General features: G+C 39.8%; 1 protein-coding gene across 3 annotated transcripts in view; it reads left to right on the top strand.

Annotated features, from left to right (window-relative positions):
• KCNH1 (potassium voltage-gated channel subfamily H member 1) overlaps window positions 1-24,464 on the top strand; it is a 416,698-nt gene that overhangs the window by 81,486 nt on the left and 310,748 nt on the right. For 2 of the 3 annotated variants that reach the window (XM_030872942.2, XM_060294397.1), the window contains one exon: window positions 13,338-13,811. In XM_030872942.2, the coding sequence (XP_030728802.1) occupies window positions 13,338-13,811 (474 nt within the window). The remainder of the gene's footprint in view (window positions 1-13,337; window positions 13,812-24,464) is intronic. The other variant, XM_030872943.2, reaches the window with a different exon arrangement.

Raw genomic sequence — 24,464 nt, 5'->3', positions numbered from 1 at the left:
TAGTTGACACCTTTTTCTTGCTGAGTAGTAGTCTATGGCAGCGGTCCCCAACCTTTCTGGCACCAGGGACCGGTTTCATGGAAGACAATTTTTCCGCGGACCTGGGGAGAGGGGATGGTTCACGCGGTAACGCGAGCGATGGGGAGCGGCATATGAAGTTTCCCTAACTCGCCCACCGCTCACCTCCTGCTGTGTGGCCCGGGGTGGGGGGGGCTGTTGCGGACCCCTGGTCTATGGTATGGATGTGCCACAGATCGTTTAACCATTCATCTGTTTAAGGACATCTGGGCCAATTCTGATTTTTAATATTACAGATAAACTTTCTGTGAGCATTCATGTACAAGTTTTTGCATGAATATAAATTTTCACTTTTCTGGGATAAATGCCCAGGAGTGTAATTGCTGTTGCATACTTAGTTGTTTAGTAAACTGCCAAACTCTTTTCTGGAGTGGCTGTCATTTTACATTTGTATTAGCAATATATGAGAAGTCTAGTTTATGTGCAGTCTCATCAGCATTTGATGTTGTCACTATTTTTTAGTTTGGCTCTTCTGATAAGTGCATAGTGATATCTCGTTGCATTTCCCTGATGGCTAATAATGTGAACATCTTTTCACGTACTTATTTGCCATCTGTGTATCCTCTTGGGTGAAATGTCCATTCATACCTTTTCCTCATTTCTGATTGTTTTTTATTGTTGAGTTTTGAGATTATATATTATCAATTATATATCCTAGATCCTATTTCTTTATTGCATATGTGGTTTGCAAATATTTCCTCCAAGTCATAGCTTGTCTTTTCATCCTTCTAACAGAGTCTTTTGCAGAGCAAAAGTTTTAAAGTTTGATAGTGTTCAGCTTATCAGTTTTTTTCTTTCATGGATTGTGCTTTGGTTTCAAGTCTAACAACACTTTGCCTAGCCCTAGGTCCTGAAGCTTTTCTTCTATGTTTTTTTCTGAAAGTTTTATAGTTTTATGTTTTACATTTAAGCCTGCAATCCATTTTGAGATAATTTTTATATAAGGTATAAGCCTTATATTGACGTTCATTTTTTTTTTTTTTTTTTTTTTTTGCCTGTGAATGTCCTTTTCTCCAGCATCATTTGTTGAAAAGGCTGTCTTTCCTCCACTGAATTGCTTTTTGCGCCACTGTCAAAAATCAGTTGGGCATTTGTGTGGGTCTATTTCTGGGTTCTCTATTCTGTTCCATTAATCTGTGAGTCTATTTTTCTATCAATATCACACTGTCTTAATTACTGTGCTGTATACCAAGTCTTGAAATTGGCTAGACTGATTCCTCCCACTTTATTCTTCTTATCCAAAATCGTTTAGGCTATTCCTGTTTTTTTGCCTTTCCATATAAATTTTAGAATCATCTCGTATGTATCTATAAAAACTCTTGCTGGCATTTAGGTAGGAATTATGCTAAACCTATATCAATTTGGAGAGAATGGAAGTCTTTAGTACGTTGAGTCTTCTAATTTACGTGTCTCCATTTATTGATATCCTCTTTGATCTCTTTTATCAGCATTTTTTTTTGTTTTTGACATCCAAGTTCTGTGCATGTTTTATTATACCTATACTTAAGTATTTTTTTTTAGTGATTATAAATGGTACTGTATAACTTTGGTCTTCATTTCTAGTATACAGAAATACAATGATTTTTGTATGTTTATCTTGTGTGACCTTGTTGAACTCACTTATTCTAGGAGTTAGTATGTAGATTCCTTGGAATAGTCTGTGTACCCCATTATGTCATTTGCAAATCGGGATATTTTTATTTCTTCCTTCCTGATCTGAATGCCTTTTATTCCTTTTCTTTTTCTCTCTTTTTTTCTTTTCTTTTTGCCTATTGCAGTGGCAGTACTATATGGAATAAGAGTAGTGAAAGGTGATACTTTGCCTTGTTCTTGATGTTGAGAAAACTTTCAGTCTTTGACCATTAAATATGATGTTAGCTGTAGGTTTTTTATAGATGCTCTTTGTCAAGTTGAAGAAGTTTCCCTCTATTTCCATTTATTTCTGAGTTTTTATCATGAATAGATGTTGAATTTTGTCAAATGCTTTTTCTATTACATTGATTCATTTTTCAGTATTGAATTAGCTTTCCACCCTTGGAATATACCCCACTTGGTCATTCTTTGTATATATTGCTGAATTCTATTTGTTACTATTTGTTAAGAATTTTTGCACCTATATTTATGAGAGATACTGTTCTGTAGTTGTCATTTTTGTTTTTTTGTACTGTCTTTGTCTGGATTTGGAATCAGGGTAATACTAGCTTCACAAAATGAATTGAGAAGTGTTCCTTCTACTTTTATTTTCTGGAAGAGATTGTGTAGAATTGTTATAAATTCTTTGTTAGATTTTGATACCACTATCCATTAAAACCATCTGGGCCTGGAGATTTCTTTTGGGAGTCTTAAAATTATGAATTCACTTTTCTTACAGTTTATGGGGCTATGAATTGTGGTAGTTTGTGTTTTTCAAGGACCATTTCATCTTAAGTAGTAAAATTTATATGTGTAGAGTTGTTTGTAGCATTCCCTATTATCTTTTGGGTATCTACAGTTTATAGTTGTATCTCCTGTTTCATTCCTGATATTAGTAATTTGTAGCTTTTCTGTCTTTTTTTTTTTTTTAAAGATTTATTTAACTTATTTTTGGCTGCGTCGGGTTCCAGTTGCTGGCACGTGGGATCTTTCATTGCGGTGCACAGGCTCTTCGTTGTGGTGCATGGGCTTCTCTCTAGTTGTGGCATGTGGGTTTTCTCTTCTCTAGTTGTGGCGTGCAGGTTCCAGGGCGTGTGGGCTGTGTAGCTGTGGCGCGTGGTCTCCAGAGCACAGGCTCCGTAGTTTGCAGCAGGCAGGCTCTCTAGCTGAGGTGTGTGAGCTCAGTAGTTGTGGCGTCTGAGTTTAGTTGGCCTGCGGCATGGGGGATCTTAGTTCCCTGACCAGGGATTGAACCCGCATCCCCCGCATTGTAAGATGGATTCTTTACCACTGGACCACCTGGGAAGTCCCTTTCTGTCTTTTTTTTCTTTTTCAGTCTTGCTATAGGATTTCAATTTTATTTTTATTTTATTTTATTGATTTTTTAAAACCATTGATTTTCTCTATTGTTTTCCTGTTTTCAACTTCACTGATTTCTGCTCTTATTTCCTTGCTTCTGCTTGCTAATTTAGTTTTATTTTGCTCTTTTATAGGTTCTTGATTTGAGACTGCACATTATTGATTTGAGACCTTCTTTTTCCTTATGCAAATATTTAGTGCTATAAATTTCCCTTTCAGTACTGCTTTAGCAGCATCCCACAAATTTTGATATGTTGTATTCTCATTTTCACTGAGTTCAATGTATTTTTAAATTTCCCTTGCATCTTCTTCTTTAGTTCATGGATTATTTAGAATTATATTATTTGGATATTTAGTTTCCAAGTATTTGGATATTTTCCTGTTATCTTTCTGTTATTGATTTCTAGTTTGATTCCATTATAGTCAGAGAATATACCTTGTGTGATTTAAATTCTGTTAAATTTGTCAAGGTTTGTTTTATGGACTAGTATATCATCTATCCTGGATAATGTTCCAGTGCACTTGAAAAGAATGTGCATTCTGCTCTTGTTGGGTTGAGTATTTTATGTCAATTAAATCCTGTTGGTTAATGTTGTCATTGAGTTCTTCTATATCCTTGCTTACTTTCTTTCTAGTTGTTCTATCAAAGGTTGAGAGAGGAGTGTTTAGGGTTTGTCTATTTCACCTTTCAATCAGTTTTTGCTTCATGTATACTTGGAGCTCTTTTGTTTGGTGCATATACATTAGGATTTCTATATCTTCTTGGAGAATTGACCTTTTTATCATTATGCAATGTGCCTTTCTGTGTCTGTTATTTAGTTTGGGTAATTTCTATTGTTTTGTCTTTAAGTTCACTGATTCTTTCCTCTGAAAAATTGATTTTCTGTTCTTCAGGCAGTTTGATGTTTTCTTGGTTCTTGGTATAATGACTGACTTTTTGTTGAAATGGGCATTTTGGATATTATGTTATGAGCCTGTGGATCTTATTTAAATCTTTTGCTTTAAGTGACTACTTTTGACACAGATGTGGCAGAGGAAAATAGGTATCCCCTCATTTCTGCCAGGTTGGGTAGAAGTCCAGGTTTCCAACTCAGCCTCCATTGAAACTTGATAGGGGCTCCTTGTTACTGATGGGTAAGAAAAAGAGTTATAACTCCCCACTAAGGTTACATTGATACCTCTCTGCATTGTAGGGTGGGGGGCCTCATTACTGCTGGGGGGAGGTGAAAGGAAGTCCAGGCTCCCTACTGGGACTTCTTTGGTAATACTCCAGTAGGAAGGGGGTAGAGGCTGGGTGCATCATTACAGCCTCAAGAAGGGGAAGATCTAGGCTTTCTAGTAGGCTTTGCTGACCTGGATGGGAATTGGATCACAGCTTTTTCTGTAGTGTTTGGACATGGTAGAGTGGTTATTATCTAAAGTTTTCTACCTTTTGAGGCTGTCCCCTTCCTAGTTCTTCTGCTAGAGAGAGTGGGCTTTTGTTGGGACTCTTTTTGTCTGCACTCATTGGTGTTTCCAGGTTGCTCCAAGTCTAGGAATATATGAAGCAAAAAGAAAACCCAGAGAATTCACCACTGTATTATTCCTAGCCAGTTTGCTTTCCTTTCTTCACCTTTCAGAGTCTTCCTATGTTTACTTTATATATAACATCCAGGGCTTTCAGAGGTACTTAGAGGGAGGAATAGGGAAAAGTATGTCTATTCCATCTTTCTGGAAGCAGAAGTCTCATTCAGTTTACTTTTATTTGTTTTATTCTTACAGGTCAATCACTTTTCCTACCTGAGATCTCAGGGCCCAAGTGTCCTTAATCATACTTGTATAAATTCCTTTTCATGGGGGGAGAAATTTAGATCCCAGTTCTTGAAGAGCTCTGCACATTGGTGGGAAGGGTGGAAATAGTTCCCATACCCAAACTGCACACTGGGCCCTCTGTGAACTTATAGCTTTCTTTTGCTCACCTTTAAGGCCTGGGGCCAACCCTAGGGGGACCAGGGATATTCAGATTATTTCATATTCACTAAGGGGTCTTTACCTCTAGAGGAAAAAGAGAAGTTCCCATGACACTAGAGGAAGTTTCACCTAGGGGTTTATAGAAACCTATAAGTGGCACAGAGGAGCAGCTGGGGTGGGATTGGGTGGGGTGGGTCCCTTCCAGCTTGGCCTGGCCTCTAAAAGCAGAGCTTTTTGCCTTTGACTGTAGAGGGTGAAAACCATCCATGATACTTTCTTGGAGCCAAGCTTCTCTGCACTTCATCGTTCGCTAAGTCTGCTTCCTTAAAAGTCTGTTATTTAGAGAAATATAAACTTGATATGGGACAGCATGTGTTTTTAATTCAGCTAGACCTAGTTTGGGATCCTTGTTCCATCTTTTGCTAGCTGTGTGACCTTGAAGTTCAGTCATTCACTTAGAAATCATCCTGTAGTGACTGCTCTGGGCCAGCCACCATGCTGTGTTTTGGGAATAAAGTAATGAGTACCGTTCACTGCTCCCTTTTCTTCACTTTTTAGCCAATAGCAAGTCCAGTTGGTTTTACTTCAAAACTCTATCCAAAATTGGACTACTTTTCTCCATCACCCTTCTTCCCAGGCTTTTATAATAAGTTCCCTGATGCTGTTCTTCCCACTAATCCTTTACCGCAATTCATTATCTACACAACAGCCAGGGTGACCTTTCAAAAACATGCATCAGATTATTATTTGCATACTTAAGACCCTCCAGTTATACTGAGAATAAAATCCGACACCTCCCCGTGGCCCACTAGGGCCTGTGTGGTCTGGTTTCTGCTTCCCCTCTGAGGTCATCTAGCATCCTTTCCCCCTTCATGGCTTTAGTCACACCTGACTTTTTTCTCTTCCTGAAAATATCAAACTTGTCCTACCTTGGGGTCATTACACCAGTTATCCTCTCTACCTTGAATAATTTTTTCATCAAAGTTTGAATGGCTGGTGTCTTGCTTTCATTGAGGTTTTAGTTCAAACCCTCTCCTCTTACTTCTCAAGTCACATTCTGTCAAAACACTGTGTGCCCCTCCCCCATCATCTTATTTAGCTCTTCTTACAATTTGAAATTATTTTTATTTGTCTACTAGACTGAGTTCCATGATTTCTGAGAGCAGGAATCATGCTGTTTCCTTCATTGCTGTGTGCCCAGTATCTAGAACAATTCCTGGCACTGAGCAATCAATATTTGTTGAGTCAAGTTGCTTTTCTTTTTTTAGTAGAGTGAATTATTTTATTTTATTTTACTTTATTTTATTTTATTTTACTGGAGTAAAATTGCTTTCTAATGTTGTGTTAGTTTTTGCTATACAATGAAGTGAATCAGCTATATGTATATCCTCTATTCCCTCTCTCTTGGACCTGCCTCCCACCAACCCCCATCCCACCCATCTAGGTCATCACAGAGCACCGAGCTGAGCTCCTTGTGCTATACAGCAGGTTCCCACTAGCTATCTATTTTACACATGGTAGTGTATTTGTGTCGAACCTAATCTCCCAGTTCATCCCACCCTCCCCTTCCCCACACCCTGTCCACATGTTGGTTCCCTACACCTACATCTGTATTCCTGCCCTACAAATAGGTTCATCTGTATATGTACCATTTTTCGAGATTCCACATATATGTGTTAATGTACGATATTTGTTTTTCTCTTTCTGGCTTACTTCACGCTGTATGACAGACTGTAGGTCCATCCACATCTCTACAAATGACTCAATTTCATTCCTTTTTATGGCTGAGTAATATTCCTTTGTGTATATGGACCACATCTTCTTTATCCATTCATCTATCGTTGGACATTTAGGTTGTTTACATGTCCTGGCTATTGTAAATAGTGCTGCAGTGAACACTGGGGTACATGTGTCCTTTTGAATTATGGTTTCTCAGGGTATACACCCAGTAGTGAGATTGCTGGGTCATATGGTAGTTCTATTTTTAGTTTTTTTAAGGAAGCTTCGTACTTTTCTCTATAGTGGCTGTATCAATTTACATTCCCACCAACAGTGTAAGAGGGTCCCCTTTTCTCTGCACCCTCTCCAGCATTTATTGTTTGTAGACTTTTTGATATGAGGTGATATCTCATCATAGCTTTGATTTGTTTAATGATTAGAGAAACAAAAATGATTTGTTTAATGATTAGAGAAACAAAAATGATTTGTTTCTTTAATCATTAGTGATGTTGAGCATCTTTTCATGTGTTTGTTGGCCATCTGTATGTCTTCTTTGGAGAAATGTCTATTTAGGTCTTCCACCCGTTTTTTGATTGGGTTGTTTCTTTTTTTGATGTTGCGCTCCATGCGTTGTATGTATATTTTGGAGATTAATCCTTTGTCAGTTGCTTCATTTGCAAATATTTTCTCTCATTATGAAGGTTGTCTTTTCATCTTGTTTATGGTTACCTTTTCTGTGAAAAAGCTTTTAAGTCTCATTAGGTCCCATTTGTTTATTTTTGTTTTTATTTTCATTACTGTAGGGAGTGGGTCAAAAAAGATCTTGCTGTGATTTATGTCAAAGACTGTTCTGCCTATGTTTTCCTCTAAGAGTTTTATAGTGTCCAGTCTTGCATTTAGGTCTTTAATCCATTTTGAGTTTATTTTTTATATGGTGTTAGGTAGCGTTCTAATTTCATTCTTTTACATGTAGCTGTCCAGTTTTCCCAGCACCACTTATTGAAGAGGCTGTCTTTTCTCCATTGTATATTCTTGCCTCCTTTGTCATAAATTAGGTGACCATATGTATGTGGATTTATCTCTGGGCTTTCCGTCCTGTTCCATTGACGTGTATTTCTGTTTTTGTGCCACTACCATACTGTCTTGATTACTGTAGCTTTGTAGTATAGTTTGAAGATGGGGAACCTGATTCCTCCAGCTCCATTTTTCTTTCTCAAGATTGCTTTGTCTATTCGGGGTCTTTTGTGTTTCCATACAAATTGTACAATTTTTTGTTCTAATTCTGTGAAGAATGCCATTGGTAGTTCGATAGGGATTGCATTGAATCTGTAGATTGCTTTGGGTAGTAGAGTCATTTTCACAATATTGATTTTTCCAATCCAAGAACATGGTATATTTCTTCATCTGTTTATTTCATCTTTGATTTCTTTCATCAGTGTTTTATAGTTTTCTGAGTACAAGTTTTTTGCCTCCTTAGGGAGGTTTATTCCTAGGTATTTTATTCTTTTCATTTCAATGATAAATGGGATTGTTTCCTTAATTTCTCTTTCTTATTTTTTGTTGTTAGTGTATAGGAATGCCAGAGATTTCTGTGCATTAGTTTTGTATCCTGCAACTTACCAAAATCATTGATTAGTTCTTGTAGTTTTCTGGTGGCATTTTTAGGATTCTCTATGTATAGTATCATGTTATCTGCAAACAGTGACTGTTTTACTTCTTCTTTTCCAATTTGTATTCCTTTTATTTCTTTTTCTTCTCTGATTGCTATGGCTAGGACTTCCAAAACTATGTTGAATAAGAGTGGTGAGAGTGGACATTCTTGTCTTGTTCCTGATCTTAGTGGAAATGCTTTCAGTGTTTCACCATTGCAAATAATGTTTGCTGTGGGTTTGTCATATATGACTTTTATTATGTTGAGGTAGGATCCCTCTATGTCCACTTTCTGGAGAGTTTTTATCACAAATGGGTGTTGAATTTTGTCAAAAGCTTTTTCTGCATCTATTGAGATGATCATATGTTTTTTATTTTAATTTGTTAATATGGTGCATCACATTGATTGATTTGTGTATTTTGAAGAATCCTTGCCTCCCTAGGATAAATCCCACTTGATCATGGTGTATGATCCTTTTAATATGTTGCTGGATTCTATTTGCTAGTATTTTGTTGAGGATTTTTGCATCTATATTCATCAGTGATATTGGTCTGTAATTTTCTTTTTTTGTGATATCTGTGTCTGGTTTTGGTGTCAGGGTGATGGTGGCCTTGTAGAACGAATTTGGGAGTGTTCTTCCTTCTGCAATTGTCTTGGTAGAGTTTTAGAAGGATCGGTGTTAGCTCTTCTCCAAATGTTTGATAGAATTCACCTGTGAAGCTGTCTGGTCCTGGACTGTTGTTTGTTGGAAGATTTTAATTACAGTTTCAGTTTCATTACTTGTGATAGGTCTGTTTATATTTTCTTATTCTTCCTGGTTCTGTCTTGGAAAATTGTACCTTTCCAAGAATTTGTCCAATTCTTTGTGGTTGTCCATTTTATTTGCATATAATTGTTTGTAGTAGTCTCTTATAATCCTTTGTATTTCTGTGGTGTCAGTTGTGATTTCTCCTTTTTCTTTTCTAATTTTATTGATTTGTGTCCTCTCCCTTTTTTTCTTGATGAGTCTGGCTAAAGGTTTATCAATTTTGTTTATCTTCTCAAAGAACAAACTTTTAGTTTTATTGATCTTTGCTATTGTTTTCTTCATTTCTATTTCATTTATTTCTGCTCTGATCTTTATGATTTTTTTCCTTCTACTGACTTTGGGTTTTCTTTGTTGTTTCTCTAGTTGCTTTAGTTGTAAGGTTAGATTGTTTATTTGAGGTTTTTCTTGTTTCTTGAGGTGAGATTTCATTACTATAAACTTCCCTCTTAGAACTGCTTTTTCTGTGTCCATAGGTTTGGGGTCATTCTGTTTTTGTTGTCACTTATTTCTGTGTATTTTTTTTACTTCTTCTTTGATTTCTTCAGTGATATCTTAGTTATTTAGTAGTGCACTGTTTAGCTGCCATGTATTTGCATTTTTTACAGGTTTTTTTTTTCCTGTAATTGATTTCCAGTCTCATAGCATTGTAGTTGGAAAAGCTGCTTGATATGATTTCAATTTTTAAAAATTTACCAAAGCTTGATTTGTGACCCAAGATATGTCTATAATGGAGAGTGTTCCATGTGCACTTGAGAAGAAAGTGTATTCTGCCACTTTTGGGTAGAATGTCCTATAAATGTCAATTAAATCCATCTGATCTGTTGTGTCATTTAAAGCTTCTATTTCCTTATTTCCTTTCTTTCTTTCTTTTTTTTTTTTTTTTTTGTGGTACGTGAGCCTCTTACAGTTGTGGCCTCTCCCGTTGCGGAGCACAGGCTCTGGACGCACAGGCTCAGTGGCCATGGCTCACGGGCCTAGCTTCTCTGCGGCATATGGGGTCTTCCCAGACCGAGGCACGAACCCATGTCCCCTGCATCAGCAGGTGGACTCTCAACAACTGTGCCACCAGGAAAGCCCATCCTTATTTATTTTCTGTTTGGATGATCTGTCCATTGGTGTAAGTGGGGTGTTAAAGTCCTCTACTATTATTGTCTTACTGTTGATTTCCCCTTTTATGGTTGTTAGCATTTGCCTTATGTATTGAGGTGCTCCTGTGTTGGGTGCAAAAATATTTATAATTGTTATGTCTTCTTCTTGGATTGATCCCTCGATCATTATGTAGTGTCCTTCCTTATCTCTTGTAACAGTCTTTATTTCAAAGTCTATTTTATCTGATATGAGTATTGCTACTCCAGCTTTCTTTTGATTTCCATTTGCATGGAATATCTTTTTCCATCCCTTCACTTTCAGTCTGTATGTGTCTCTAGGTCTGAAGTGGGTCGCTTGTAGACAGCATATATATGGGTCTTGTTTTTTATCTGTTCAGCCAGTCTATGTCTTTTTGTTGGGGCATTTAATCCATTTAAATTCAAGGTTGTTATGGATATGTATGTTCCTATTACCGTTTTCTTAATTGTTTTGGGTTTGTTTTTGTGGGTCTTTTCTTCTCTTGTGTTTCTTGCCTAGATTAAGTTCCTTTAGCATTTGTTGTAAAGCTGGTTTGGTGGTGCTGAATTCTCTTAGCTTTTGCTTTGTCTATAAAGATTTTGATTTCTCCATCGAATCTGAATGAGACCCTTGCTGGGTAGAGTAATATTTGTTGTAGCTTTTCCTCTTTTGTCACTTTAAGTATATCCTGCAACTCCCTTCTGGCCTGCAGTTTCTGCTGAAAAGTCAGCTGATAACCTTATGGGGATTCCTTTATATGTTATTTTTTGCTTTTCCCTTGTTGCTTTTAATATTTTTTCTTTGAATTTAATTTTTGTTATTTTGATTGATATGTGTCTTGGTGTGTTTCTCCTAGGGTTTATCCTGTATGGGACTCTCTGCACTTCCTGAAGTTGGGTGACTGTTTCCTTTCCCATGTTAGGGAAGTTTTTCACTATAGTCTCTTTTAATGTTTTCTCAGACCTTTTCTTTTCCTCTTCCTCTTCTGGGACCACTATAATTTGAATGTTGGCACGTTTAATGTTGTCCCAGAGGTCTCTGAGATTGTATTCAATTCTTTTTTCTCTATTCTGCTCCTAGGCAGTTATTTCCACCATTCTGTCTTCCAGCTCACTTACTTGTTCTTTTGCCTCAGTTATTTTGCTATTGATTCCTTCTAATGTATTTTTCATTTTAGTTATTGTGTGTTTTTCATATCTGTTTGTTCTTTAGTTCTTCTAGATCTTTGTTAAACATTTCTTGAATTTTCTCAATCTGTGCCTCCATTCTATTTCTAAGATTCTGGATCATCTTTACTGTCATTACTCTGAATTCTTTTTCAGGTATGTTGCCTATTTCCTCTTCATTTATTTGGTCTTTTAGGTTTTTACCTTGCTCCTTCGTCTGTGACATAGTTTTTTGTCATCTCTTTTGTTTTTTGATGGGTGGGATTGTGTTCCTATCATACTGGTTGTTTGGCCTGAGGCTTCGAGCAGTAGAGTTTGTAGGCTGCTGGGTAGAGCTGGGTCTTTGTGCTGAGATGAGGACCTCCAGGAGACCTCAATCCTATGAATATTCCCTGGGATCTTAGGTTCTCTGTTAGTCCAGTGGTTCGGACTCGGAGTTCCCACCACAGGAGCTCAGGCCTGACCTCCAGCTCATGAACCAAGATCCTGCAAGCTGCATGGGGCAGCAGAAAAAGAAAACAGGAGCAGAAGAATAACAAAGGGTCAAAAATAAAATAAGAGTAGAAAACTAACAGATATGTTAGAAAGAATAAAAAAAGTAAAAATGCAGGTGAAACAACAGCTGGAAGGTAAAACAGAAGTATAATAGTAAAAAAGAGGAGGGAAAAAAAAGCTGGAAAAGTCCCTGGCTGTGAGGGGTGGGGCTCAGGCAGGGTCAGGGTTTAGGTGGTGGGAAGGGGCCTATGCTTAGGACCCACAGGGCTGGAAAAGGCCCCAGTGGGCGGTGGGGGGGCTGGGGGGGACTTAGGCTCAGTGTAGCAGGAGGGGCCCAGGAGTGCCTCTGGCCTTGAATGGCAGAGGACCATATCCAGGACCCCAGCAGGCTAGACGTGTTTGCCCCCATCCTCTGATCCTGAAGGGCCCCTACCTGTTGGCCTCTCTTCTTCTTCCCCTCCCTCCCTCCCTCCTATGCCCCTAGGGCTCATGAGGCCAGAGGGGGCCCTGGAAGGCAGAGGACCAGACCCGGAAACCCAACAAGCTTCCTGGGCCGAGTCAGTGGGGGAAACACCTGTGGTGCTTCCCCTGATTCCCTGGTCCTGGAGCGCCCCTCTCGCCCACCTCTTCTCTTCTTCCTCCCTACCCCCACCTCTATGCCCCTAGGACGGACGTGGCCCGGAGGGGGCCTCGGAGGGCAGAGGACCTGGCCCAGGCCCCAGCAGGTTGCCTGAGCCTGATTGGACAGGTGAAATGCTAGGTGCACCCCCCCATCCTCTGAGCCCCCGAGGGTCCCTCCAGGTGTGGGAATCCCTCCCCTCTCCCAGCCACCCCTCAGGGGCGCCTGTCCTGCCCAGCCTCCACTTCTCCTCCCCCCTCGCTCCCTTCCACGTCCTACCAGGTCGCTTGGGGGTTCCTCCTATCTCCTTGGACATTGAGGTCCCCCACCAGCATCTGGCAGGTGCCCTAGTTGTGGGGAGGCGTGAACTCTGCATCCTCCCCCACCACCACCTTGACTTCAGGAACCAAGTTGCTTAATTCTCTTGCGCCTCAGTTTCTCACTTGTCACACGGAATAATGATTGGCTAATAAAACAAGGTTGTGTTTAGAATTAAGTGAGATAATACTTGTATGTGGAGTACTTAGTACAATGATTGGTTCACAGTAAGTTGAATAAGTGTTTTATTGTTTCATATGATTGATTATATTACAATGTTCAATTCCATTCTGCCATAGTCCTTTGGTACCTGTTCTTGCATCTAATGATCCGTCTGGAGTGTTATGAGTATTCGGCTCTGACAGATACTGACTGGTTTGATGCTGAAGGTGAAATCCTAACTTAGTTCTCTCTTGGCCATTTTTTTCTGTACAGGTTCTGCAGCTGGGCTCAGACATCCTTCCCCAATACAAGCAAGAGGCACCAAAGACTCCCCCTCACATCATCTTACATTATTGTGTTTTCAAGACCACGTGGGATTGGATCATCTTGATCTTAACCTTCTATACAGCCATCCTGGTCCCTTATAATGTCTCCTTTAAAACCAGGCAGAACAACGTGGCCTGGCTGGTTGTGGATAGCATCGTGGATGTTATCTTTCTGGTGGACATTGTGCTGAATTTTCATACCACTTTTGTTGGACCAGCTGGGGAGGTGATTTCCGACCCCAAACTCATCCGCATGAACTATCTGAAGACGTGGTTTGTGATTGACCTTCTGTCCTGTTTGCCATATGATGTCATCAACGCTTTTGAGAACGTGGATGAGGTTAGTGCCTTTATGGGTGATCCAGGGAAGATTGGTTTTGCTGATCAGATTCCACCACTCCTGGAGGGGAGAGAGAGTCAGGTACATCCCTCAAATCTCAGACCTTGTTGTCATGTCTTTAAATTAATTGTGGGTGGTCAACAGAAGAGTAATTAAATGGGTGGGAACTAGCATGACTGATGTCTGGAACATAGGGAGCATGATGCTTGATTGATATCCTCGCCTGGTGTTTTTGTCCTTTGGAGGTTTGGAGGCCCTGCATGTCAGTGGATGGATGTGGAGGAGACCAGAGGCTTCCTTCATATTCCATGTGGAGTGCAAGCCACTGGCTTGGGTGGTGGGGCTGCAGAAGCAGGCATGCATTGCCATTGCATTGATGAATCTTTCACTTGGTATACAATTGCTGAATGCCTACCTACTGATTACTCTCATTATGGGGACTTTTCTATTATCTGCTGCTGACCTTTGGCTGTTTGAAAGCTAATTAACTCTTGGCAACAGGGATGGTACTCTCTTCCAAGTTTGCTTGCGTTTTTTTTCATTTTCTTTCTTTCTTTATTTTTTTTTGGTAAATGTTGGGAAAGAATGAGTTGTTTCTTTGCTGAAATGAGTTTTGGAGGTGACCAATGGCGTTCAATTGTCCATGCTCTCCATTGCCTAAATTTGCTGAAGTAGTCAGTCTGTGGTTAAGCCTGGCTCTTGTGGCTAAGAGGAGTACTGCTACTGGATTACCCTGCTGTGGGTTGTTAGTCCTACAGGCCATGGAAGGAATTAAAAGAAGATAAATGCTCTGTAAATGTGCTGGAATCAAGACATGCTTAAACAGTCACTGAATGGGTGCCTAGGACATGTTGCAGCAGGAAGGGGCCACTGGGCTGGTTAAAGTGATTTTCTCCTTTGAAAAAGCAAGGATGTAACGTCATGGCAAAGGAAAATGTCAGGTTCTTAATCTAGTTTAAGTGTGTTCTATGGAAATTGTTCTTCCTTTTTCCTACTCTTCAGTTGACACTTTAGATGGCAGTACACCTGGTAAGTCTCCAGCCTCAGATAGCAGCGGCCCTCATTGCCTCAGACTACAGAGGGTCCCAGAGGTCTCCATCCAGCTGGACTGCTAACTGGGGGGGTCATCAGGAAGCCATCGGGAGGCTGAGTTGAGGCAAGATACACTCTCAGGGCTAAATGGCTAGTGGGACTCAGCCTTGAGAGAGTTGGAGGGAACAGCCAGCTTCCTGCCAGGATAACAAAACCTGCCAGTGACTAGATGTCTTGCTGGTGGCATAATGATGCTTCTCTGCCTTCAGATCAGTACCAGCAGTGGGCAAGGACTCCAGCCCCTTCCTCTGTGAGGACCCAACTACCTACTACTTTTCTCTCCAGTGAAGAGGAGCTGAGGTTCAGATGCTCCAGACTCAGAACAACCCCTGCTTTCATTTGTGGGGTGTGTTTTAATAGACTTTAAGATCCCAAGGAATAATTCTCTGAGTGGCTCGTGTGGATTTTTTAGGGAGATTAAATGAGCCGAGACTGATCATTTACAAGAGAAAAATCATCCCTAAAGTGAATGTTGGGATTCTTAAATGTGAATTTTAGTACATGTTGGGAATGATATTTTTCACTGTGAGCACATTTCTAGCAATTTTTATGTTAGTTAGTGAGGAAAATATGATCATTTTGGCTTAGATAATTCAACTGATGATTTCAACCTAAAAGAGCTTCTTATACACATATGGGAAATGAAATTTAACTTTAAAAAAAGTGATTGAGTTTTTAAAATAAACCATTTGCTATTTATAGCAATGGCATTAAAATTTTGCAGATAAATAGAACAGTTCTTCGGCTTCCACAGTTTCTTATTAAACACTGGCAGAGATGTAAACACATATGTGAATGTGTCAAGATTACCTTGTAGGTTAGCAGAGCAGAGAGCTTCTTCCCAGGCTCTGTGTAGGTTGGGCTGGAATTCCTTTGCCATTAACTGTGAATACCCTGATGTGGTTTCTGATTTCCAGATTCATGAAATAGATTGTAGGTAGGAAAATCATAATTTCTCTGTAGATTTCTAGTTGGCAAAGGGTTTAGCATCAAAGCTCTTACTACCATTTCTTGATGATAAATAATAATATGAATATTAGGGGATTTTAGCTATGATTTGCTTCTGTAAAGTCTTGTTTTTATATTTAGTAGCTCCTTTTAAAGCTTTGGCTCACACCTGAAATAATGCCTTTCCATGACAACTGTGGTGGAGTTGGGGAAACACGAGGAAACTGAAGATTTGCCTGCTGGTCCTCTTGTTCTCACCTCTTAAGACAGCTGGGAACCTTGTGCATGTCATTTAGCCTTTCTGGGTTACAGTTTTCCTAGCTACATCTTAGGGATGATACTACCTTACCTGCCTGAAGGCGTGGCATTTGGGTGGTGGATTTTGAGTTCCCTGCCGGCTGCAAAATCTGGTGAGTTCTAAAATCTCTTTTGTGTTAGTCTCACCTCCAGACTGACTATAAAAATGAGAGGCCCAGCCCCCTGACCTCCTACCTTTTGTGGGAGTTGGAGGAAAGTGGGGTAGGATGGGGACATTTAGCAGGTTATGGTGAGTAGACCTATTGGAGATCAGAGCCCAGTTGAAGTATTATGTAGTTTAACCCTCTTAACTCGCAAATAACCCAGGGGATATGACTCACTCAGGATGGGGTAGCAAATCATATGGTCACAGTAATGAGTCACCTTCTGACTCTTCTCTGTTCTAATAGTGACAGATTTGATAAAATAGGGACCAAACACTGAAGGATACTGTTGAGTCGAAACTGACCAAGAAGCTCCTGATGTGTGTGGCTCACCTATTAGCTTGGTTGTCGTGAGTGGGAGGTTGGGTATTAGGTACGGGGAGGTGGGCAGCTGCATTTTCCCTAAGGCAGCTGGGGTGGTGATGAGATGGGCAGGTTAAGATACTCACAGACCCAGCACCCTTTTCCAGGTACAGGCCTTTTTGTTAAAAGGCACCATAAAATCAGTGGGCATGAAGGACTGGTGGGGATAAAAGGAGGTTGGGGAGCCTGTGAAGGGCACCTATCTGTTGTCTACATTCACCGTATGCTGTCTTCTTATCCAACACTCTGCTGTGAGGTTGCTCGTCTAATATTGCAGCTCCCTAGGCTCTAGGCCCTTCCTCTAAGAGAGCGTGGGGAGAAATAGGAAATTATTGATTCATTTCTCATAAAAATTACATGGAGCTGCCCTCACTCTGGTGTCTTCCTAATTATGCCAATGGAATTGTGTCTCAGTGGAGACCACCAGGGAAGAGGGGAATGAGCAGCGGGGGCTTTGCCATCTGTGTGTGGGGGGGTTTGGGTGCGGGCATGGGTGTTGAGGTGGAGGCTCTTAGAGTGAAAGGATCGGACCCTCCCCAGCCTTGGGTCAAGAAATTAGGTTCGATTGCGAAAGCCAACAATTGTGAGCTCAGCCTTGTGGATGGAGCCCATCTCCATGATTTCAGCCATACGGATGATCCCTTTTGGCCAGCTTGGTTCGCTTATGTAGGTGGCCTACATTTTCGTAATTCTCCAGTCTGTTGGTTGGTAATCATCTGTTTTGGAGGCAGTTCGTGAAAATGTTTGCATATTAGTTAAGCTGGTGAGAGGACAAAAGGTCTGAAAATGGAGTGGACGAAAGCTAGGAAGGGGTATGCCGAAGCAAAAGTCAAATGAGTCTCTTTCAAGCACTTAGCGGATTATTGGCCTGGTATGCTTCATGCCTTAAGTATGGAACTATTAGTCACAACACATATTCCCTCTCCGAAGGAGACCTTATTGTTTACGGACATTGGAGTATGGAAGTGCAAAGAGGAGGACGGAGCCAACTGTGCCACCTCCCAGGTCACAATTCTGGTGCCTTGGGGCCAAGAGCTTCCTTCTTTCCCTGACTCTGTAACCTCGGACAGCAACACCACTGGATAGTGGTGGTCACAGCTGACACTTGCCAAGAGCACACAGAAGATGCTTAGCCAGAGCAGAACAGGACTAGATGTGCGGATGGAAAGATCAGCAGCTTCCCTTTATGTAGTGCATCTAACCTTCCAAAATACTTTCACACAGATTATCTTTTTTATTATCGAAATGTGGTTGATGTACAATATCATGTTAGTTTCAGGTATATTCCAGAGTGACTTGACATTTGCAAACATTACAGAACGTTCACCTGTGCTAAGTCTAGGAACCATCTGTCCCCATACAAAGTTATTAAAATATTATTGATCATATTCTTTGTTGCACAGATTATCTCTGTTTTAGCTCTGTGGTGGTAAAAAAACCACACTGAACTGGGAGGAAGGCGGTTTGTCAGCTAGGTGTGACCGCCACCCAGCTGTGCACACTTACAGAAGTCATTTCATCTCCTTGGACTTTGCTTACCTCACCTGTAGGATGGTGCATTTCAGCTGTAACCTTCAGTGGCTCTAGGGCAGGTATTGTCCCCGCTTTGCAGATGAGGGGAAAGGACCAGGTTGTCCAGGGAGTTGAAACTGGACTCTGGTCTCCTGACTGCTAGATCTGTGCTTTACCCTGCCACTCATGCTGCCTCATCAGAAATTTGGAGACAGAGTGAGCCAAGCTGTGTGTTTCATTCCTCAAGTCCCTCTCTCTGAATCCTTCCCTGGCCTGGCCCCTTCCGCACAGCGCCTTCCCCCCACCGCCGACCTCCGCAGCTGAGGGGTGAGAGGTTTGGGCGGTCAGCCTGGGTGACCCTAAGCTGAGGTCGCTGGTTCATGTGTGTAGGGCCGGACAGTGAGCGTGGGGTCGGAAGTGACTCCACAGGCTGGTTGCCCGCCCTGCTTCTCTCTCCTTGACAGATGGGCACCCCTCTGGGTTCTTCTAGGATCACTATTACCTATGATTTCCTTATCACTGATGCTGAAAGCAAATTGGACCCATGTACCTTGCTCATCCCATTGATTTGTAGTTTTCAGGCCTTACCTGTGGTTTCTATTTAAGTAGATGGATACTGTTTGAGTTCTCACACAGGTGACGCCTCTGCTGTCCAGCTGTAAGTCATGAGATGACTAGGACTTTTCTTTCCTGGACTTCCAGCAATACAGGCAGTCCCCGTGTCTTGTCATAGCAGTTATTTTTATTCACAGACTATTTTTCAGAGCACTTTTAGGTTTACCGAGAATACAGTAGAAAGACCACCTTTACCATCCACAGTTTCCCTATTATCAGCATCTTGCATGAGGGCGGTATGCTTATTATGGCCAATGTTGAGGCATTATTATCAGCGAAAGTCTATAGTTTCCATTAGGGGTCACTCTTTGCAATATACATTCTATGGGTTTTTGACCAATGGAGAACGACATGTGTCTACCATTGCATATCACACAGAGTCGATTCACCGCCCTAAAGATCCTCTGTGCTCCACCTCTTCATCCCTCCCTCCCCGCTAACTCTTGGCAACTACGGATCTATTTACTGTCTCCATCATTTTGCCTTTTCCAGAATGTCCTAAAGTTGGACTTATACAGTATGTAGCCTTTTCAGATTGGCTTCTTTCACTTAGAAATAAGTACTTAAGGTTCTTCTGTATATTTGGGGGGCTATCAGAGAGCATATTTCTTTTTATTTTTGAATAATATTCCATTGTATGTATGTACCATAGTTTGTTTATTATTTCATAATAGAAAGTAAAAAACCCCGTTGCTGATAGCATTGGTTATTTAAGCTTGATCAGTATAGGTCTGGTCCTGGGATTTCCTCCTTCCGTGATCCCTTGGACATGGAGAGTGGGGAGGAGCTGAGACACTGACATGCCGACCAGCCCATCTCAGCAGCCTGTGGTATCTCCTGGGTAAAAACCGAAAACGTTTAACTCAAGTTATTATGTCTAGTAATACAACAGACAGAAAAACGAAATTGTATTATAGTATCCTCACACTTCATACTGTTTTCCTTGGCATTTCTCTTTTCTGTTTGTGCTGAGTATTTCTACCATACATTTATTTTGGCAAAAAGAGGACAAAACCAGACACCCTGTAATTTTCATCTAAGTGTCTCATTCGTGGGAGGAAGTGTTGTTCTTGGGTGTGTTTCTCTTCTGATGATCGAGACTTGTCAGCAGTGCCCGGTGGCTGAGGTCTGACTTCAGTGATGTTATCAATGTCACTACTGTCCCCATGCTGGCAATATTGTCATCTCTCCCCTCTCACCTGTGAGGGCAAGCTGGCATAGAAATTTTCCTCTTAGTTTAATTTAAAAAAATCAGTCTTCTTCCTGACTTGAGCTTACAGGAGCTGTGAGCTCAACGATTGTGTCAAGGATTGTGGAGGTTCCATGCCTCTTGTTCAAGCAGAGGCTTCAAACAGAAAAGCAGGCTGTAGGCACTGTACCCTACACAGTCACCTGAATCAAGATCACCCTAGGTGCATGTGTGGGGACCAGGGAAGTGGCTGGGGGGCATTTTTAATGGGAGGAAGTTGATCCTGGGTGGCTTCCTGGAAGCAGTGATTTACTATGAGACTGTGATTCCAGAGTTTAAAAAAAAATGTAAAAACTTAATGATGCTCCAAAAGCATTGCACTTTGGAGCAAAATAGACTCAGCTGATGTGCCTGATTCCCCTCTGCTCTCACATTGTCTGTTTTCTCTCAGGCTCCTTTTTGGCCAACCCAAGTTCTACTCTTAATTCTCCACCAACTTTTCTTGGAATCTTGTTTAGGGTGTTCCTTCTTTAAAGAAAACTTATTGACTTAGGTGGTAGGGGATTGGGATACAACTCTTCAATTTTCTCCCAGTCTAGTGGGGACCACTGATAATAAACACCAATAGAGGATGTGAGAGGGGTCAGCTCAGGGTGTTATGTCTTACTATCGAGGAGCATTTAGCCTATCGAGAGAATCTAGGAAGGCTTCCTGGGAGGAGATGACTGGGGTTAGTCTGGTGAGGAATAAGGAGGGCAGTCTTGTAAGAGGAGAGATCGTGTGCAGAGGGAAGCGCTCTTGGGGACTAGCAAGGTATTCATTACGTCCAAAGCAGAGAGTCAGCATTGGGGGACAGAAGAAAGTTGAGAGTAGGAGGCAAGATCCAGTGATATAGAATCCCAGGGTCTTGCCAAGGAGTTTACCTTTTGTTATGTGGGCAAAAGGAAACCATAGAGGGTTTTCCTTAGATGATCTTATGATTGATTTTGATTTTTGGAAGTGCACCCAGACAACAGTGGTGTGAATGAGAGGGAAATGACGAGTGTCTCTACTTCCCCTCCTCTTGTTCTGTTGATCCTCCTGCAATCAGGCTGATACCTCCACCACGACACTGAGCCTTGGTCATATTTCAAGTGATTGTGCATGTTTAGGGTTATTTTTGGACCCTATGCTGTTCCACTGGTTTATTTGTCTATTCTTAACATCAGTACTACACTGTGTTAATTGGCATAGCATAATAGTAAATATTAATCAGTTACTGCCTTTGTTCTTTTTCTTCAAGACTGCTATGTCTATTCTAGGATCTTTGTACATACATTAAAACTTAGAGTCAATTTCCACCCAAACCAAAAAATAAAAATAAAAAAAATAAAAGGCCTGTAGGGATTTTGAGTGGGATTATATTGAATCTAAAAACCAATTTGGAGAGAATGAAAATCTTAATATTGAGTTTTCCAGTTCATGACCATTGACCAGCCATATGTTTACGTCTTCTTTAATTTCTCTTAGCAATATCTTGTAGTTTTCAGTGTCAAGGTCTTAACACACTTTTTTTTTTTATTGTTGTTGTTAAACTTATTCCTAGATACCTGATATTTTTGGTGCTTTGTCAGTGGGATTTAAAAACTTCTTGTTTTTAATTGTTTATTGTTAGTATAAACCATTTTATTTACCGACTTTGCAGCAAAGTTGCCAAATTTGCTTATTAATGTGAATATTTTGTAGGTTCTTTTGGATTTGTATATACACAATTATGTCTTTGTGAATAAAAAAAAATTTATTTATTTATTTCCCAAAATCTTTACCTTTTATTTCTTTTTCTTGAATTAGTGCTGGCTAGGATCTCCAATGAAATGAATGGAAGTGGATAATAGACATCCTTGTCTTCAGGAGAATATGTTCAGTATTTCATCATTAAGTATTTAGTTGACTAATTGTTTTTAGTTTGCAAATACTCCTTATTAGGTTAAGAAAGGTCTCTTACATTCCTAGTTTTATGAGAATTTTTATCATTAACAGGTTTTAAATTTTACCAAATACCTTTTATGCATTTATTGAAATGGTATGTTTTTTTCTCCTTACTTTTGTTCATGTGGTGAGTTATGTTGATTGACTTTTGAATGTTGTATTAGCCATGCATTCCTGGAATAACTCCTACTTGGTCATGAGAGATTGTCTTCTTTTATATAATTGTATATGATTTTCTAATATTTAGCAATGTTGTATCTATGTTCATGAGAGATATTGGCCTTTCATTTTTTTTTCTTTGTGATGTCCTTGTCAGGGGTGATACACAGGGGCGTGTACCCTCTTCCACTGTCTGAAAGAATTTTTGTAACATTGGTAGTACTTATTCCTTAAATAATTCATCAGTGAAGCTGTGTGGCTCTGAAATTTTCTTTGTGGGAAGATTTTAAATTATGATTTCAATTTCTTTAGCAGATATAGGACTATTCAGATATTCTTTTTTTTTTTTCTTGTGTCGGTTTTGCATTGTTGAAGATTTAACCATTTCATCTAGTGTGCCAAAGTTTTTGGCAAGAAGTTATATATAATATACAATTATTCTTTTTAAAATGTTTGTTGGATCTACAGTGATTTTCTCCATTTATTCTTCATTGGTCATTTGAATCTTATCTCAATTGGTCAGTTCATTATGGTCAGTTGTGGTAGTATTTTGTTAATTTTATTAATCTTTTAAAAGAACCAACTTTTGACTTAGCTAATTGTCTGTTTTCTGTTTCATTGATTTTTGTTCTCATTCTTATTTTCCTTTTTTGTACATTTTGTTTGGATTTAGTCTGTTTTTCCTCCTAGCTTACTGGGATGAAATCTTTGATCATTCAAGCAGATTTAATATATGAATTTAAAGCTTTAAATTCATATTTTAATATATGAATTTAAAGCTATTTTATCCTCTAAAGACTTTTTAAAGGCATCCCAGAAATTTTAATGTCATAATCCCATTATTTAAGTTCAATATACTTTATTTCCACTGTGATTTCTTTTATTTAAAAGTGTGTTGCCTAGGGCTTCCCTGGTGGCGCAGTGGTTGAGAGTCCGCCTGCCGATGCAGGGGACATGGGTTCGGGCCCCGGTCCGCGAAGATCCTGCATGCCGCAGAGCGGCTGGGCGTGTGAGCCATGGCCGCTGGGCCTGCACGTCCGGAACCTGTGCTCCGCAACTGGAGAGGCCACAGCAGTGAGAGGCCTGCGTACCGAAAAAAAAAAAAAGTGTGTTGCCTAATTTCTAAATATTTGATAATTTTCTAGTTATCATTTTATTATTGACTTCTAGATTAATCCCTTAGTAGTAAGAAAATATATGATTTTAATTCTTTGAATTTTGTTAAGACTTGCTTTATGGCTCAGTATCTCGTCTATTTTGGTAAATATTTTTTATGAATTTACAAAAATGTATTTTGCAGTTGTTGAGTGTTGTATTCTCTATATGCTAATTAGGTCAGGTAGATTAATAGTTTTAAAAATTGTCTATATTATTACTAACTTTTGTCTGCTTGTTCTATCACTTATGGAGAGAGGTTTGTAAAATCTTCAACTGTGATTGTGAAATTGTTTATTTCTCCTCTCAGTTCTATTGATTTTTGCTTCATGTATTTTTAGAGCTATGCTGCTATACGCATACACGTGTAGGATTGTTGTGTCTTCCTGTGAATGGGTCCTCTTGTTATTATGAAATATTCCCATTTTTATTTAATAATGCATTATATGCATTATGCATTTTTATTATAATGCATTTTAAAATGCATTATAATGCATTTATGTTTGTCTGATATTAATATAGACATCAACTTTTTTTTAGATAGTGTTTGCATTGCATGCCTTTTTCCATCCCTTTCCTTTAAGTTTCTTGTGTCCTTATTTTTAAAGGATTTTTTTGTAAATAAATAGCAAAGGATTGGGTCTTTTTATTTTTTGAAAATCTGGTCCATCAGTATTTGCCTTATATTGATAGTTGGAATATTTAGTCCGCTTATTTTTTATCATAAGTGTTGCTATCATTGGGTTTTAGTTTACCATCTTGCTATTTGTTTTCTATTTCTCATACCTGTTTTTAGGTTCCTTTATTCCTCCTTTTCTACCTTCTTTGGATTAACCAAGTATTTGTTTATTATTCCATTTGATTTTCTTTCAGTATTTTTTTAAAGACTTTTTTTTTTAAATGTGCATGTACCATTCTTTTATATATATTAATTAATTAATTAATTTATTTATTTTATTTTGGCTGTGTTGGGTCTTCATTGCTGCGTGCAGGCTTTCTCTAGTTGCAGCGAGTGGGGGTTACTCTTCATTGCAGTGTGCAGGCTTCTCATTGCGGTGGCCTCTCCTTTGAAGCACGAACTCTAGGCATGTGGGCTTCAGTAGTTGTGGCTCGCGGGCCATAGAGCACAGGCTCAGCAGTTGTGGTGCATGGGCCTATTTGCTCCATGGCATGTGGGATCCTCCTGGACCAGGGATTGAACCCGTGTCCCCTGCATTGGCAGGTGGATTCTTAACCACTGCACCACGAGGGAATTCTTTAAAGACTTTAAAA

This window comes from Globicephala melas, chromosome 1 (assembly GCF_963455315.2).
Source record: "Globicephala melas chromosome 1, mGloMel1.2, whole genome shotgun sequence".
Taxonomy (NCBI): Eukaryota; Metazoa; Chordata; class Mammalia; order Artiodactyla; family Delphinidae; genus Globicephala; species Globicephala melas.
This window is presented reverse-complemented; position numbering and strand designations above follow the sequence as displayed.